Source organism: Haliotis rufescens, unplaced genomic scaffold (assembly GCF_023055435.1).
Source record: "Haliotis rufescens isolate VD_foot unplaced genomic scaffold, xgHalRufe1.0.p SCAF_113, whole genome shotgun sequence".
Classification (NCBI taxonomy): Eukaryota; Metazoa; Mollusca; class Gastropoda; order Lepetellida; family Haliotidae; genus Haliotis; species Haliotis rufescens.
This window is the reverse complement of record NW_025963795.1, coordinates 224,154-243,134: the sequence shown is the minus strand read 5'-3', so window position 1 is coordinate 243,134 and position 18,981 is coordinate 224,154. Positions and strand designations below refer to the sequence as shown.

The 18,981-nt window shown below is 36.8% G+C and overlaps 1 protein-coding gene across 10 annotated transcripts in view; it reads left to right on the top strand.

Annotated features, from left to right (window-relative positions):
* The window catches only part of LOC124126584 (inversin-like), a 73,959-nt gene extending 55,732 nt beyond the window's left edge, over positions 1–18,227 (top strand). For all 10 annotated transcript variants that reach the window (XM_048393077.1, XM_048393072.1, XM_048393078.1 and 7 more), the window contains 2 exons: positions 16,474–16,548; positions 17,112–18,227. In XM_048393077.1, coding sequence (XP_048249034.1) covers positions 16,474–16,548; positions 17,112–17,914 — 878 coding nt within the window. In that variant the 3' untranslated portion in view covers positions 17,915–18,227. The remainder of the gene's footprint in view (positions 1–16,473; positions 16,549–17,111) is intronic.
* The last annotated feature ends 754 nt before the right edge of the window (positions 18,228–18,981 follow it).

Sequence of the window (18,981 nt, the reverse complement as noted above, 5' to 3'; positions counted from 1 at the left end):
ACTGTTTAATAGAGATGTGAAGTTAAAATATAGCTAATGTTTTTATAGAGATGTGAAGTTAAAATATAACTACTGTTTAATAGAGATGTGAAGTTAAAATATAGCTAATGTTTAATAGAGATGTGAAGTTAAAATATAACTACTGTTTAATAGAGATGTGAAGTTAAAATATAGCTAATGTTTAATAAAGGTGTGAAGTTAAAATAAAGCTGGATCTACTGTTTAATAGAGATGTGAAGTTAAAATATATCTACTGTTTAATAGAGATGTGAAGTTAAAATATAGCTAATGTTTTTATAGAGATGTGAAGTTAAAATATAGCTAGATCTACTGTTTAATAGAGATGTGAAGTTAAAATATAACTACTGTTTAATAGAGTTGTAAGGTTAAAATATAACTACTGTTTAATAGAGATGTGAAGTTAAAATAAAGCTGGATCTACTGTTAAAATAGAGATGTGAAGTTAAAATATATCTACTGTTTAATAGAGATGTGAAGTTAAAATATAACTACTGTTTAATAGAGATATGAAGTTAAAATATAGCTACTGTTTAAGAGAGATGTGAAGTTAAAATATAGCTATTTTTTTTATAAAAATGTGAAGTTAAAATATATCTACTGTTTAATAGAGATGTGAAGTTAAAATATAACTACTGTTTAATAGAGATATGAAGTTAAAATATAGCTACTGTTTAAGAGAGATGTGAAGTTAAAATATAGCTATTTTTTTTATAAAAATGTGAAATTAAAATATAACTACTGTTTAATAGAGATGTGAAGTTAAAATATAACTACTGTTTAATAGAGATGTGAAGTTAAAATATAGCTAGATCTACTGTTTAATAGAGATGTGAAGTTAAAATACATGTTTAATAGAGATGTGAAGTTAAAATATAACTACTGTGTAATAGAGATGTGAAGTTAAAATGTAGCTACTGTTTAATAGAGATGTGAAGTTAAAATATAGCTAATGTTTAATAGAGATGTGAAGTTAAAATATAACTACTGTGTAATAGAGATGTGAAGTTAAAATGTAGCTACTGTTTAATAGAGATGTGAAGTTAAAATATAGCTAATGTTTAATAGAGATGTGAAGTTAAAATATAACTACTGTGTAATAGAGATGTGAAGTTAAAATATAGCTACTGTTTAATAGAGATGTGAAGTTAAAATATAGCTAATGTTTAATAGAGATGTGAAGTTAAAATATAGCTGGATCTACTGTTTAATAGAGATGTGAAGTTAAAATATAGCTAATGTTTTCATAGAGATGTGAAGTTAAAATATAGCTACTGTTTAATAGAGATGTGAAGTTAAAATATAACAACTGTTTAATAGAGATGTGAAGTTAAAATATAACTACTGTTTAATAGAGATGTGAAGTTAAAATATAGCTACTGTTTAATAGAGATGTGAAGTTAAAATAAAGCTGGATCTACTGTTTAATAGAGATGTGAAGTTAAAATATAGCTAATGTTTTTATAGAGATGTGGAGTTAAAATATAGCTAATGTTTAATAGAGATGTGAAGTTAAAATATAACAACGGTTTAATAGAGATGTGAAGTTAAAATATAACTGCTGTTTAATAGAGATGTGAAGTTAAAATATAGCTACTGTTTAATAGAGATGTGAAGTTAAAATATAGCTGGATCTACTGTTTAATAGAGATGTGAAGTTAAAATATAGCTAATGTTTTTATAGAGATGTGGAGTTAAAATATAGCTAATGTTTAATAGAGATGTGAAGTTAAAATATAACAAACTGTTTAATAGAGATGTGAAGTTAAAATATAACTACTGTTTAATAGAGATGTGAAGTTAAAATATAGCTACTGTTTAATAGAGATGTGAAGTTAAAATAAAGCTGGATCTACTGTTAAAATAGAGATGTGAAGTTAAAATATATCTACTGTTTAATAGAGATGTGAAGTTAAAATATAACTACTGTTTAATAGAGATGTGAAGTTAAAATATAGCTGGATCTACTGTTAAATAGAGATGTGAAGTTAAAATATAACTACTGCTTAATAGAGATGTGAAGTTAAAATATAGCTACTGTTTAATAGAGATGTGAAGTTAAAATATAGCTGGATCTACAGTTTAATAGAGATGTGAAGTTAAAATATAGCTAATTTTTTAATAGAGATGTGAAGTTAAAATATAGCTAATGTTTAATAGAGATGTGAAGTTAAAATATAACAACTGTTTAATAGAGATGTGAAGTTAAAATATAACAACTGTTTAATAGAGATGTGAAGTTAAAATATAGCTATATCTACTGTTTAATAGAGATGTGAAGTTAAAATATAGCTACTGTTTAATAGAGATGTGAAGTTAAAATATAGCTACTGTTTAATAGAGATGTGAAGTTAAAATATAGCTTATGTTTTTATAGAGATGTGAAGTTAAAATATAGCTACTGTTTAATAGAGATGTGAAGTTAAAATAAAGCTGGATCTACTGTTTAATAGAGATGTGAAGTTAAAATATAGCTAATGTTTTTATAGAGATGTGGAGTTAAAATATAGCTAATGTTTAATAGAGATGTGAAGTTAAAATATAACAACTGTTTAATAGAGATGTGAAGTTAAAATATAACTGCTGTTTAATAGAGATGTGAAGTTAAAATATAGCTACTGTTTAATAGAGATGTGAAGTTAAAATATAGCTGGATCTACTGTTTAATAGAGATGTGAAGTTAAAATATAGCTAATGTTTTTATAGAGATGTGGAGTTAAAATATAGCTAATGTTTAATAGAGATGTGAAGTTAAAATATAACAAACTGTTTAATAGAGATGTGAAGTTAAAATATAACTACTGTTTAATAGAGATGTGAAGTTAAAATATAGCTACTGTTTAATAGAGATGTGAAGTTAAAATAAAGCTGGATCTACTGTTAAAATAGAGATGTGAAGTTAAAATATATCTACTGTTTAATAGAGATGTGAAGTTAAAATATAACTACTGTTTAATAGAGATGTGAAGTTAAAATATAGCTGGATCTACTGTTAAATAGAGATGTGAAGTTAAAATATAACTACTGCTTAATAGAGATGTGAAGTTAAAATATAGCTACTGTTTAATAGAGATGTGAAGTTAAAATATAGCTGGATCTACAGTTTAATAGAGATGTGAAGTTAAAATATAGCTAATTTTTTAATAGAGATGTGAAGTTAAAATATAGCTAATGTTTAATAGAGATGTGAAGTTAAAATATAACAACTGTTTAATAGAGATGTGAAGTTAAAATATAACAACTGTTTAATAGAGATGTGAAGTTAAAATATAGCTATATCTACTGTTTAATAGAGATGTGAAGTTAAAATATAGCTACTGTTTAATAGAGATGTGAAGTTAAAATATAGCTACTGTTTAATAGAGATGTGAAGTTAAAATATAGCTTATGTTTTTATAGAGATGTGAAGTTAAAATATAACTACTGTTTAATAGAGATGTGAAGTTAAAATATAGCTAATGTTTAATAGAGATGTGAAGTTAAAATATAACTACTGTTTAATAGAGATGTGAAGTTAAAATATAGCTAATGTTTAATAGAGGTGTGAAGTTAAAATAAAGCTGGATCTACTGTTTAATAGAGATGTGAAGTTAAAATATATCTACTGTTTAATAGAGATGTGAAGTTAAAATATAGCTAATGTTTTTATAGAGATGTGAAGTTAAAATATAGCTAGATCTACTGTTTAATAGAGATGTGAAGTTAAAATATAACTACTGTTTAATAGAGTTGTGAAGTTAAAATATAACTACTGTTTAATAGAGATGTGAAGTTAAAATATAGCTAATGTTTAATAGAGATGTGAAGTTAAAATAAAGCTGGATCTACTGTTAAAATAGAGATGTGAAGTTAAAATATATCTACTGTTTAATAGAGATGTGAAGTTAAAATATCACTACTGTTTAATAGAGATATGAAGTTAAAATATAGCTACTGTTTAAGAGAGATGTGAAGTTAAAATATAGCTATTTTTTTTATAAAAATGTGAAGTTAAAATATATCTACTGTTTAATAGAGATGTGAAGTTAAAATATAACTACTGTTTAATAGAGATATGAAGTTAAAATATAGCTACTGTTTAAGAGAGATGTGAAGTTAAAATATAGCTATTTTTTTTATAAAAATGTGAAATTAAAATATAACTACTGTTTAATAGAGATGTGAAGTTAAAATATAACTACTGTTTAATAGAGATGTGAAGTTAAAATATAGCTAGATCTACTGTTTAATAGAGATGTGAAGTTAAAATACATGTTTAATAGAGATGTGAAGTTAAAATATAACTACTGTGTAATAGAGATGTGAAGTTAAAATGTAGCTACTGTTTAATAGAGATGTGAAGTTAAAATATAGCTACTGTTTAATAGAGATGTGAAGTTAAAATATAACTACTGTGTAATAGAGATGTGAAGTTAAAATATAGCTACTGTTTAATAGAGATGTGAAGTTAAAATATAGCTAATGTTTAATAGAGATGTGAAGTTAAAATATAACTACTGTTTAATAGAGATGTGAAGTTAAAATATAGCTGGATCTACTGTTTAATAGAGATGTGAAGTTAAAATATAACTACTGTTTAATAGAGATGTTAAGTTAAAATATAGCTACTGTTTAATAGAAATGTGAAGTTAAAATATAGCTACTGTTTAATAGAGATGTGAAGTTAAAATATAGCTAATGTTTTTATAGAGATGTGAAGTTAAAATATAACTACTGTTTAATAGAGATGTGAAGTTAAAATATAGCTACTGTTTAATAGAGATGTGAAGTTAAAATATAGCTACTGTTTAATAGAGATGTGAAGTTAACATATAGCTAATGTTTAATAGAGATGTGAAGTTAAAATATAGCTGGATCTACTGTTTAATAGAGATGTGAAGTTAAAATATAGCTAATGTTTTCATAGAGATGTGAAGTTAAAATATAGCTACTGTTTAATAGAGATGTGAAGTTAAAATATAACAACTGTTTAATAGAGATGTGAAGTTAAAATATAACTACTGTTTAATAGAGATGTGAAGTTAAAATATAGCTACTGTTTAATAGAGATGTGAAGTTAAAATAAAGCTGGATCTACTGTTTAATAGAGATTTGAAGTTAAAATAAAGCTAATGTTTTTATAGAGATGTGGAGTTAAAATATAGCTAATGTTTAATAGAGATGTGAAGTTAAAATATAACAGCTGTTTAATAGAGATGTGAAGTTAAAATATAACTGCTGTTTAATAGAGATGTGAAGTTAAAATATAGCTACTGTTTAATAGAGATGTGAAGTTAAAATATACCTGGATCTACTGTTTAATAGAGATGTGAAGTTAAAATATAGCCAATGTTTTTATAGAGATGTGGAGTTAAAATATAGCTAATGTTTAATAGAGATGTGAAGTTAAAATATAACAAACTGTTTAATAGAGATGTGAAGTTAAAATATAACTACTGTTTAATAGAGATGTGAAGTTAAAATATAGCTAATGTTTAATAGAGATGTGAAGTTAAAATAAAGCTGGATCTACTGTTAAAATAGAGATGTGAAGTTAAAATATATCTACTGTTTAATAGAGATGTGAAGTTAAAATATAGCTGGATCTACTGTTAAATAGAGATGTGAAGTTAAAATATAACTACTGTTTAATAGAGATGTGAAGTTAAAATAAAGCTGGATCTACTGTTAAAATAGAGATGTGAAGTTAAAATATAACTACTGTTTAATAGAGATGTGAAGTTAAAATATAGCTGGATCTACTGTTAAATAGAGATGTGAAGTTAAAATATAACTACTGTTTAATAGAGTTGTGAAGTTAAAATATAACTACTGTTTAATAGAGATGTGAAGTTAAAATATAGCTAATGTTTAATAGAGATGTGAAGTTAAAATAAAGCTGGATCTACTGTAAAAATAGAGATGTGAAGTTAAAATATATCTACTGTTTAATAGAGATGTGAAGTTAAAATATAACTACTGTTTAATAGAGATATGAAGTTAAAATATAGCTACTGTTTAAGAGAGATGTGAAGTTAAAATATAGCTATTTTTTTTATAAAAATGTGAAATTAAAATATAACTACTGTTTAATAGAGATGTGAAGTTAAAATATAACTACTGTTTAATAGAGATGTGAAGTTAAAATATAGCTAGATCTACTGTTTAATAGAGATGTGAAGTTAAAATACATGTTTAATAGAGATGTGAAGTTAAAATATAACTACTGTGTAATAGAGATGTGAAGTTAAAATATAGCTACTGTTTAATAGAGATGTGAAGTTAAAATATAGCTAATGTTTAATAGAGATGTGAAGTTAAAATATAACTACTGTGTAATAGAGATGTGAAGCTAAAATATAGCTACTGTTTAATAGAGATGTGAAGTTAAAATATAACTACTGTTTAATAGAGATGTGAAGTTAAAATATAGCTGGATCTACAACACGCTCTTTGAAAAATGCAAAATGAATTATCAATAAAGTTGACGTATTTCCAAAACTTGCATTTACGACATGATAATATATTAAACAAAAAACAGTATTTCATACCTGAAGATTAGTGCTCAGCCGCTAACTCTCTGCAACACACAGAAATTCTCACACATTTGACCATCGCGGGTCACTCACGCTCATCGCTGGAGCTCGCAATACACAACAGGGAGTTATCATTATTTTGGAGCACAGTACATATACCAAAACGGCTTGATCAAACCGGCAAACTAAAATATGTCTTTCTTGGCATAAATGAAATTAATTATGTTATTTCAGATTCAAATGTCATATCAACCAAATCCTCTGGGGGCAACCAAGTGCCATCTGAAAACAGTCTATGTGAAATATTCCAGGATCAGACAGCATTTCTGTACTGATCTGTTGTATTCACCGTTCTTGGTGCGAACTCTGACATTTCTGATTATACCATCCTTTCCTGGAAATAAATCAACGATTCTTGCCAAGTCCCATTTTCCTCTTGGTGCATTGTTGTCCATGAGCAGAACAATATCTCCTATCTGGAGTTGTCTCCCCTGTGTACGCCACTTGCTCCTACGCATGAGAGTTGGTAGATACTCTCGTAGAAACCTCTTCCAAATCTGTTTCACCAGCATCTGCACATATTCAAACCTTTTATGCAGGTTCTTTGTCTCCTGGAACGGTCCTTGTGGAACATTTATGGAAGCTCTCCCTAACAGGAAGTGGTTGGGTGTTAGGGCTTGTGGATCATTAGGATCCTGTGCTGTATAATACAATGGTCTTGCGTTCAGCAAACCTTTCACTTCTGCAAATGCAGTTGATAACTCATTCCAGCTGAGAATCTGTTGACCGATGATGACCTTAAGAGATCTTTTCACTTGTTTAATCAAACTTTCATAGATTCCACCTTGGTGTGGGCTCAAAGGCGTGATGAACTTCCAATTGATTCTGTGCAGCAATGCAAAGTCCATCATTTGTTGTTTGCCTTCTATGAATATGGTACGAAGTTCTCTCTCGGTTCCAACAAACGATGTGCCATTATCAGAAATAACTGTGTGTGGCCATCCATGATTTGATACAAAACGACGCAATGCTTGTAGAAATGCCTGAGTAGACAATCCATCCACTATCTCTAAGTGAACCGCTCTCACATTCGCGCACGTGAAGATTGCTCCCTATACCTTTTGGGTTTTGTTCCTACCATACTTGATTGACATTGGTCCGAAGAGATCAACTCCTGTTACATGGAATGGTGGTGAGAATGGAAGCAATCTTTCTGGAGGCAAGTCAGCCATCAGAGTGGTATGACCAGGCTGACGTAACTTCCTGCACACAACACAATTTCTCACAATACTCTTGGCTAGGTTCCGCCCACGCACAATCCAAAAATATCTCCTACTCTCGCACAATGTTCTCTCTGGACCAGCATGACCCATTTGCACATGAACATCACACATTATCAATCTGCATACGTGGTGACCTGGAGACAATAGTACTGGATGAATCTGATCATACTGCAGTGGAGAATGTCTGAGTCTACCTCCTACTCGAACAATACACTTTTCCTCAAAGGGAGCTAGATCACAGAAGTCACTCTTCCAATCATTCATTCCACGTTGGACACACTTGATCCAATACAATTCAGCTGCTTTCATCTCTTCACAACTCACTGTTATAGCATTATCCCCTAGTTGTGAAACCTTATGTATCTTGTCCTTGAGTTTCCTGACAAACCTTAGGCAGTATGCTGTAACTCGCAGAAGTCGTTGCCATGATGAAAACTTATCTGCTTCTATGACAGGGTTGATTGGTGCACAAGCAGCAATAGCTGGACACTTCCTTTTCTCCTCACTGGATTCAGTAGTTGCTGCATCACATGGCTGGGTTGGACACTCATTAGCTGGTAACTTCAAGAATTCTGGCCCATTCATCCAGCTACCATTCAATTCCTCCACAGAAATTCCTCTGCTAAGATCATCTGCAGGATTCCAATATGTTGGCACATATCTCCAGTGTGTCTGATTCCACTGAGATTGTATCTCGGCTATGCGGACACCAACAAAGGCTTTGAATGTTATTGATTCTGCTCTGATCCAATGAAGCACAATTTGTGAGTCTGTCCACAATATCACATCTGACAGCTTCTGTCTGATTTCTCTTTTGATTGTTGTGGCCAACCTTGAAGCAATCAATGCCGCCATAAGCTCCAATCTCGGTATTGTTGTCTGATGCAATGGCGCAACTCTAGCGTTTGCCATAATCAACTGTGTTGAAGTCTCATTTTCTGTTGCACATGTGAGATATGCTGCAGCTCCATAGGCTTTCATGCTTGCGTCTGCAAAGACGTGTAGAGTTGTTGTGTTCACGGAATCAGGAGGTTTCAAACAGCGTGGAAACTGAACATCTCTCAACCTTTGCAGTTCCAGAAACAGATTCGACCACTGAACATACATTTCTTTGGGTAACTCATCATCCCAATCCAACGATTTCTGACGCCAGATATCCTGCATAGCTACTCTGGCTTTGATAGTGATTGCTAAGCTAGTCCAAGTGGGTCGTACAACATTGACATTCTGGATAAAACTTGTCTCTTAGTGTATTTCTCTGCAACCAGATTCTTGACTGCAAAACTCAGATTATCAGTATCCGGAGTCCATCGAATACCCAAGGTCTTGATTTCTTCACCATCAAGACTGACAGACGAAGACGCTTGTGGTTGATTTTCTCTACTCTGTTCACGAACCAACTGCGAAGAACAAAACCACTTTTTGATCTGAAACTGTCCAGTGGCTAACACAGCATTAACCTCATTGATTTTCTTCGTAGCCTTTCCTGGGGTTTCACACGAATGAATCAGATCGTCCATATACCTGTCGTCTCTCAAAATTGCTGATGCCTCAGGATATCTGTCCTCATTCTCTTCAGCAATTCGAAGCATTACATAACTTGCCATGTCTGGAGAGGACTTATCACCGAAAGCCACTCTGAGCAATCTGTACACTGACGGCTCTCTATCCACCTCTAAGTCTCTCCATAGGAATCTGTGTAAATGAGTGTCACTCTCTCTCAACCTGATCTGGAGATACATCTTGGAGATGTCTCCAACTATAGCAACTCTGTCCTCTCGAAACCTCAGAAGAACACTCAGCAAGTTCCCAATGAGACCTGGACCCTTATACAGATATGAGTTGAGGGATACACCATCACACACACATGCCGGATCAAACACAACTCTCAATGGGGTACTGGGCTTGTCCGGTCTATAAACTCCATGGTGTGGAAGATAATAAACTGGGAAACCACTAGTTTTCACATTGGGTTCATCAATCTTTTCTGCCCATTCTTTCTGCTCATACTCATTCACAGCATCACAATACATTTTAGCCTTTTGGTCATTCTTCAGGAGATTCTTCTCAAGAGACACAAGTCTTCTATAGGCTACATTATAGTTGTTTGGAAGTAAGGCAGGGTTCTTCTTCCAAGGAAGACCAATCTCGTATCTGTCCTGAACCTTGCGACACGATTCTTTCATCAGTTTGAGTGCTACTCGATCCTCAGTTGAGAGTACTTCAACAGAACATTTACAATTTGGAGCTTGTACCCCCAATGTTTCAAACTGGTAGAATTTGTCAAGATTAAGTTTCTCCACAAAGTTCACTGAGCATATCACTGAACGTTGAGTTTTGTCTGGACCCATCACATACCATCCGAGCTTGCTCTTCTTTCCGATCGGATCAAATGGAAGACCTTGACGAACCTCTTCTTCAGCATGCAAGTGAGAATACTGAACTCCCAAGATGAGATCAATAGGTCCCGCCTTGTGCGACAATTCAATGTTGTTAAGATGTGAGAATGATCTCAACCAGTTTCTATCCAAAGGCTTAACATTCAAAACAGTCTTATCAATCTCATAAGCTTCTACTTCAAATGCCTCACTGCTTTCAAGTGAAGAAATCCAAAATTTCAATCTGCGACTGTTAATGTTCTCAAGTTTCTCACATCCTACAAGTGATAGATCAAGTCTCTCCTTGTTACCCTGGAGACCAAGTGATTTTGCAAATTATTTGCGAATGATTGTGGTTCCTGCACCTCCATCTATGAGGACATTACCTTCCCTGGTCCTACCATTTAAGGATTTAAACATCACCCTGACCACTGGTAGAATACTATCTGTATCAATGATAGAACTGGCCACCTGTGGGTCAAAATGCAACATCTTGTTGTGTGTACGTGAACATCCGTTGATACCACAGGCCTTCTTGGTCTTACAGTCTCTCGTAATATGGCCTCTGACAAGACAGCCAAAACACAGACGTAGGTCTCGAACCTTCTGAGTCCTCTCTGGAACAGTACAATCTGTGAATGTTGGGCAATCTGAGATTCTATGTTCTTCAGAACAAAGATAACATATGGGCCCCCTCTTCATCTGCTGATGAGAATATAACCCCTTTATCCTTCTGGAATCACTTCTTCTTTCCAAATCCCCAAAGTCTGGGTCGAACTCTGCTTTTACCCGTTTTCTGATAAAATCACTGATATGGCGAATTGTCGGCCGTTCACCTCTTTCTCTGATATCAGATGCCTTCACTTTCCATCTATCAATAAGGTACCCTGGCATACGCATTACTATCTGCCGCAAATTATCATTTGCGTTTATATCTGCAAAGGAACCCATCCGTGTTAAAGTTGCTATGCAATTAATCAGATCTAAGGAGAAATCTCGCAGCGCCTCTCGTCCCTGTATTCTGTTCCCCTTAGTCAGCTTGTTCACATATGCTCTTGCAATATAACTTTCCTGGCCGAACTGTTCCTTTAACATTTTTAAGGCAGTAGCGTACATGGTACCACTAGATCCAAGTCCTGCAATGGCCCTCTCAGCCTCACCAGTCAGATGCATCTTTAATTGTACCAGTCTCATGGCATCTGTTAAATGGGCTTTATCATGGATATGAATTTTGAATCTTTCCATGAAATTCACATATTCCAAAGGATCCCCTGAATATTTAGGAAGAGTGATATTAGGTATGTCCCTACTGGCTTCAATCTTGATCAATGCCTCCGCTAAACTCATGTTCGGGGTGTTGCTTAGACAGTGTTTAGTCTCCTGATACTCCTTCAGTGAAGTTATCCACCCATCAAATCCTTCACTTGATCCAGCAAGAGATGTATTGTCATCCTGAGATGCATTATCTTTATAAGATGCACTGTCATCATCTTCAGCAGCTTGAAATGATGTTGAAGGACCACTTTGAACCTTGACAGATTTACCCTTTCCCTTTGACACAGTCTCTGTTTCATGTTCTGTGATGTCAAGTGATGCTAGATAATCCTCTGCTAATTCTTCTATTCCATAGATATCATTGGTTAGATCCGACTCCCATTTATCTAAACCTGCAACTTTTGCCTCTTCTGTATACTCATACAGTTCTCCATGTAATTCACATGCCTTTGTATAATCAGCTCTGAGTTCTTCTAACTCCTTTAAAATTCTTCTTTTTTTCACCATTTTAGTTTGCATGTTGTCTTTAAGTCTATTTATAGTTCTGGTAATTTTCCCTTTAATCACCTTTCTCTTTGCTTTCACAATCTGCATTCTCTCTTTTACATTGGTAACACCTGCACCTTCAGCCTCTTGTGAACTTCCATTCCACAACTGTCCAACTCCATCAAGTTCCAACGCTAATTCATCTGAATTACTCATTTCTTCTCTGTACCAACTCTTCAAATAATCTTCAGAAAGTTTTGGTACAAATGATAAAGAGAAGATAGTGTTCACCGCTCTTTATTGGCTGAGTCCTTCGTAACATTAAATATGTTCTGAAGAGTAAAATAAATATACTCTTTAGTGATAATAAAGCAAATAAATCAATTAAAGTTCTTGAAAAGTATTCAAACATTCATAATGTTCACCCAAATCATCCCCAATAAAGGTTACATTTCATTTTGAAACAAGGATTTCTCCTTAAATTTAACTCCCTACAAAATTCACATTTACGGTAAATAAACATTTTCTTTGACTGATATTTACGCAACAAAGAATAGTTATACCATTTAGGTGATATAACAATACTTGAAAACATTACAAATTCTTCCAGCATATATTTTGAGCACTCAAAGATGATTGAAAATCGAACAACACGCTCTTTGAAAAATGCAAAATGAATTATCAATAAAGTTGACGTATTTCCAAAACTTGCATTTACGACATGATAATATATTAAACAAAAAACAGTATTTCATACCTGAAGATTAGTGCTAGGCCGCTAACTCTCTGCAACACACAGAAATTCTCACACATTTGACCATCGCGGGTCACTCACGCTCATCGCTGGAGCTCGCAATACACAACAGGGAGTTATCATTATTTTGGAGCACAGTACATATACCAAAACGGCTTGATCAAACCGGCAAACTAAAATATGTCTTTCTTGGCATAAATGAAATTAATTATGTTATTTCAGATTCAAATGTCATATCAACCACTCACTGTCAACTTTGTGTCCACAGACTCGAGTGACCCACAGTCTACATGGAGTAATACACCTGGCTGTATGTTAACTGTTGATGTCCTTGTCTCACTCTAAACTTTGTGTCCACAGACTCGAGTGACCCACAGTCTACTGGGAGTATTACACCTGGCTGTATGTTAACTGTTGATGTCCTTGTCTCACTGTCAACTTTGTGTCCACAGACTCGAGTGACCCACAGTCTACATGGAGTATTACACCTGGCTGTATGTTAACTGTTGATGTCCTTGTCTCACTGTCAACTTTGTGTCCACAGACTCGAGTGACCCACAGTCTACATGGAGTAATACACCTGGCTGTATGTTAATTGTTGATGTCCTTGTCTCACTGTCAACTTTGTGTCCACAGACTCGAGTGACCCACAGTCTACATGGAGTATTACACCTGGCTGTATGTTAATTGTTGATGTCCTTGTCTCACTGTCAACTTTGTGTCCACAGACTCGAGTGACCCACAGTCTAGTGGGAGTATTACACCTGGCTGTATGTTAACTGTTGATGTCCTTGTCTCACTCTAAACTTTGTGTCCACAGACTCGAGTGACCCACAGTCTACTGGGAGTATTACACCTTGCTGTATGTTAATTGCTGATGTCCTTGTCTCACTGTCAACTTTGTGTCCACAGACTCGAGTCACCCACAGTCTACTGGGAGTATTACACCTGGCTGTATGTTAACTGTTGATGTCCTTGTCTCACTGTCAACTTTGTGTCCACAGACTCGAGTCACCCACAGTCTACATGGAGTATTACACCTGGCTGTATGTTAATTGTTGATGTCCTTGTCTCACTGTCAACTTTGTGTCCACAGACTCGAGTGACCCACAGTCTAGTGGGAGTATTACACCTGGCTGTATGTTAACTGTTGATGTCCTTGTCTCACTCTAAACTTTGTGTCCACAGACTCGAGTGACCCACAGTCTACTGGGAGTATTACACCTTGCTGTATGTTAATTGTTGATGTCCTTGTCTCACTGTCAACTTTGTGTCCACAGACTCGAGTCACCCACAGTCTACTGGGAGTATTACACCTGGCTGTATGTTAACTGTTGATGTCCTTGTCTCACTGTCAACTTTGTGTCCACAGACTCGAGTGACCCACAGTCTACTGGGAGTATTACACCTGGCTGTATGTTAACTGTTGATGTCCTTGTCTCACTGTCAACTTTGTGTCCACAGACTCGAGTCACCCACAGTCTAGTGGGAGTATTACACCTGGCTGTATGTTAACTGTTGATGTCCTTGTCTCACTGTCAACTTTGTGTCCACAGACTCGAGTGACCCACAGTCTAGTGGGAGTATTACACCTGGCTGTATGTTAACTGTTGATGTCCTTGTCTCACTCTAAACTTTGTGTCCACAGACTCGAGTGACCCACAGTCTACTGGGAGTATTACACCTGGCTGTATGTTAATTGTTGATGTCCTTGTCTCACTGTCAACTTTGTGTCCACAGACTCGAGTGACCCACAGTCTACAGGGAGTAATACAACTGGCTTTATGTTAACTGTTGATGTCTTTGTCTCACTGTCAACTTTGTGTCCACAGACTCGAGTGACCCACAGTCTACAGGGAGTATTACACCTGACTGTATGTTAACTGTTGATGTCCTTGTCTCACTGTCAACTTTGTGTGCACAGACTCGGGTGACCCACAGTCTACATGGAGTATTACACCTGACTGTATGTTAACTGTTGATGTCCTTGTCTCACTGTCAACTTTGTGTCCACAGACTCGAGTGACCCACAGTCTACTTGGAGCATTACACCTGGCTGTATGTTAACTGTTGATGTCCTTGTCTCACTGTCAACTTTGTGTCCACAGACTCGAGTGACCCACAGTCTACTGGGAGTATTACACCTGGCTGTATGTTAACTGTTGATGTCCTTGTCTCACTGTCAACTTTGTGTCCACAGACTCGAGTCACCCACAGTCTAGTGGGAGTATTACACCTGGCTGTATGTTAACTGTTGATGTCCTTGTCTCACTGTCAACTTTGTGTCCACAGACTCGAGTGACCCACAGTCTAGTGGGAGTATTACACCTGGCTGTATGTTAACTGTTGATGTCCTTGTCTCACTCTAAACTTTGTGTCCACAGACTCGAGTGACCCACAGTCTACTGGGAGTATTACACCTGGCTGTATGTTAATTGTTGATGTCCTTGTCTCACTGTCAACTTTGTGTCCACAGACTCGAGTGACCCACAGTCTACAGGGAGTAATACAACTGGCTTTATGTTAACTGTTGATGTCTTTGTCTCACTGTCAACTTTGTGTCCACAGACTCGAGTGACCCACAGTCTACAGGGAGTATTACACCTGACTGTATGTTAACTGTTGATGTCCTTGTCTCACTGTCAACTTTGTGTCCACAGACTCGGGTGACCCACAGTCTACAGGGAGTATTACACCTGACTGTATGTTAACTGTTGATGTCCTTTTCTCACTGTCAACTTTGTGTCCACAGACTCGAGTGACCCACAGTCTACTTGGAGCATTACACCTGGCTGTATGTTAACTGTTGATGTCCTTGTCTCACTGTCAACTTTGTGTCCACAGACTCGAGTGACCCACAGTCTACATGGAGTATTACACCTCGCTGTATGTTAATTGTTGATGTCCTTGTCTCACTGTCAACTTTGTGTCCACAGACTCGAGTGACCCACAGTCTGCAGGAAGTATTACACCTGGCTGTATGTTAACTGTTGATGTCCTTGTCTCACTGTCAACTTTGTGTCCACAGACTCGAGTGACCCACAGTCTACATGGAGTATTACACCTCGCTGTATGTTAATTGTTGATGTCCTAGTCTCACTGTCAACTTTGTGTCCACAGACTCGAGTGACCCACAGTCTAGTGGGAGTATTACACCTGGCTGTATGTTAACTGTTGATGTCCTTGTCTCACTCTAAACTTTGTGTCCACAGACTCGAGTGACCCACAGTCTACAGGGAGTATTACACCTTGCTGTATGTTAATTGTTGATGTCCTTGTCTCACTGTCAACTTTGTGTCCACAGACTCGAGTCACCCACAGTCTACTGGGAGTATTACACCTGGCTGTATGTTAACTGTTGATGTCCTTGTCTCACTGTCAACTTTGTGTCCACAGACTCGAGTGACCCACAGTCTACTTGGAGCATTACACCTGGCTGTATGTTAACTGTTGATGTCCTTGTCTCACTGTCAACTTTGTGTCCACAGACTCGAGTGACCCACAGTCTACAGGGAGTATAACACCTGACTGTATGTTAACTGTTGACGTCTTTGTCTTACTGTCAACTTTGTGTCCACAGACTCGAGTGACCCACAGTCTACATGGAGTATTACACCTGTCTGTATGTTAACTGTTGACGTCTTTGTCTTACTGTCAACTTTGTGTCAACAGACTCGAGTGACCCACAGTCTACATGGAGTAATACACCTGGCTGTATGTTAACTGTTGATGTCCTTGTCTCACTGTCAACTTTGTGTCCACAGACTCGAGTGACCCACAGTCTGCAGGAAGTGAGAAAACACAAAACTCAGGGAGGACACGGGGGAAACACAGACGAGGTGAGACCAGACAGATAAGTCATCACAGTCAGTACCCTGCGGGCAGTAGAATCCATTTGCTAGTCTCGCTTTAAAGTCATGTTTTGCCAACAGAGGGACACAGGAACAGTTTCAGTCAGGCTTTATTCAGGCCTTGATCTACTAAGTATACTGTTAATTAATGTAAACTATTCACCAGCACTGTCAGATAATGTATCTGTATGATTCAGGCTTTGAACTACTTAGTGAACAGTTTAGTAATGAACATGGCTGTAAACTATTCACCAGCACTGTCAGATAATGTATCTGTATGATTCTATTCAGTATTCTGTTAACTAATGTAAACTATTCACCAGCACTAGCACTGTAAGATAATGTATCGGTATGATTCAGGCTTTGAACTACTAAGCATGCCGTTAATTAATGTAAACTATTCACCAGCACTGAAACATAATGTATCTGTATGCTTCAGGCTTTGAACTACTTAGTGAACAGTTTAGTAATGAACATGGCTGTAAACTATTCACCAGCTCTGTCAGATGTGTCATGTCCAGCACGTGTACATAGTTTAACCTGTGTAACAGCGACACCCACTCCATCACAACGACCCGAACCAGCTGATTCTGACCTCCACGCTGCCTGCTGGACGGGGAACATGGCGGCGGTGAAGCGCATGCTGTCCCAGGGTCAGTCGGACATCGGCGGTAGGGGGGGACTGTTGAGGATGACACCGGTGATGACCGCAGCGTATGAGGGACAAGTAGATGTGGTGAAGATCATGGTGAGTGAAGGGGCTGATGTGTCACTGGTGGACGAGTACGGTGACAACATCCTTCACTTCGCCTGTGTTGGAGGAGATGTGGAGACGGTGAAGTTTATGCTGTCTCTGCACGTGGTGGACAACAACAGTAGAGGAGGGGGGAGCCTGACACCGGTGATGAAGGCAGCATGGAATGGACAGAGAGACGTGGTGGAGCTCCTGGTGAGTGAAGGGGCTGATGTGTCACTGGTGGACGAGGTCGGTGACAACATCCTTCACTGGGCCTGTATAGGTGGAGATGTGGAGACGGTGAAGTTTATGCTGTCTCTGAACGTGGCGGACATCAACAGTAGAGGACGGTGGAGCAGGACACCGGTGATGGAGGCGGCATGGAATGGACAGAGAGACGTGGTGGAGCTCCTGGTGAGTGAAGGGGCTGATGTGTCACTGGTGGACGAGGTCGGTAACAATATCCTTTACTACGCCTGTCTTGGAGGACATGTGGAGACGGTGAAGTTTGTGCTGTCTCTGAACGTGGTGGACATCGACGCCAGGAACAACGCCGGTCAGACAGCGGCCGACGTGGCGAGACGTGCGGGACATGAGGAAGTTGTGAAACTTTTGTAGCCGCCATGGTGTCACGTGATGTAAATAGGAGAAAATGTTGGATCGTGGCGGTCACCTGGGCCCACTTGCACAAAGCAATCTTAGCGTTAAGGTGATCTTAACTCCCATACTTTAACATAGGCTTACAATAGGCTTAGCGCTAAGATCGCTTTGTGCAAGTGGGCCCTGAAGTGAGTGTGGTGTTTGTGTAGACAGTGAAGGAGGACATGTTACACACAGTGACGTGGTGTGCGTTCACGTCGTCGTGTTTTATATTTCAGGATTAGGTGAGAATGTTTGTTGTGTTTGATGATAAATAAACTTGTTGAAAACATTTTCAGACATTTTGTCATTTGTTGTGTTTGGAACTTCGCATGATCAGGTAAGAAAAGTGTTAAGTGAGAGTAAAAAGAGATGCTGTGTGATTAGTGTGTAAACTCTTCATCTCGTACTATTATTCTGTGTTAATTGTGTGCCATGAGTTTATAATTAATTGTGAAACAGACAACAAACTGTTTGTTTACATCTCGCTGCACTCTGTGACCTCAGATTGAGCCGAGGTTCGCCCAGCTGACGTGGCGCCAAATGTACAATGACAGTGACGTCACACTGCTGATGACATCACAGCTTTGCGGTCAAGACCTGTTTATGAATACAGCCCCTGGCTGCCACAGGGACAGATATGTCCCTCCTCTACAACCCTCACTTTTAAGTCGAATAAAGTTCAAAATACATCACGCACACAGATACACTTCACAGTTTTGAATAATGTGAATAATTCCCTGTTCTGTGATGTCACTCACTGGCATTTTAGGCCAAGCAAAAATACTGAAAAATGACCTCGGAAAATTAGGTACATCGTAAATGTCGCCATTTTTTACAAATTACTAAGTCACCACTCACGGCGTTATTTACAGCATGTTTTGAAATCTAAATTTCGGTTATTTAATCGGAAAAATGAATTTAAAAAATAGCATATTAGTGATCACGGGGATCGATCTTTTATGAAATCACCAATGATCATTCCAAAACTCCGATTACCTAAGAATTGTTTAGAATGTTTTGGAAAATGCGCAAACACAAACGCC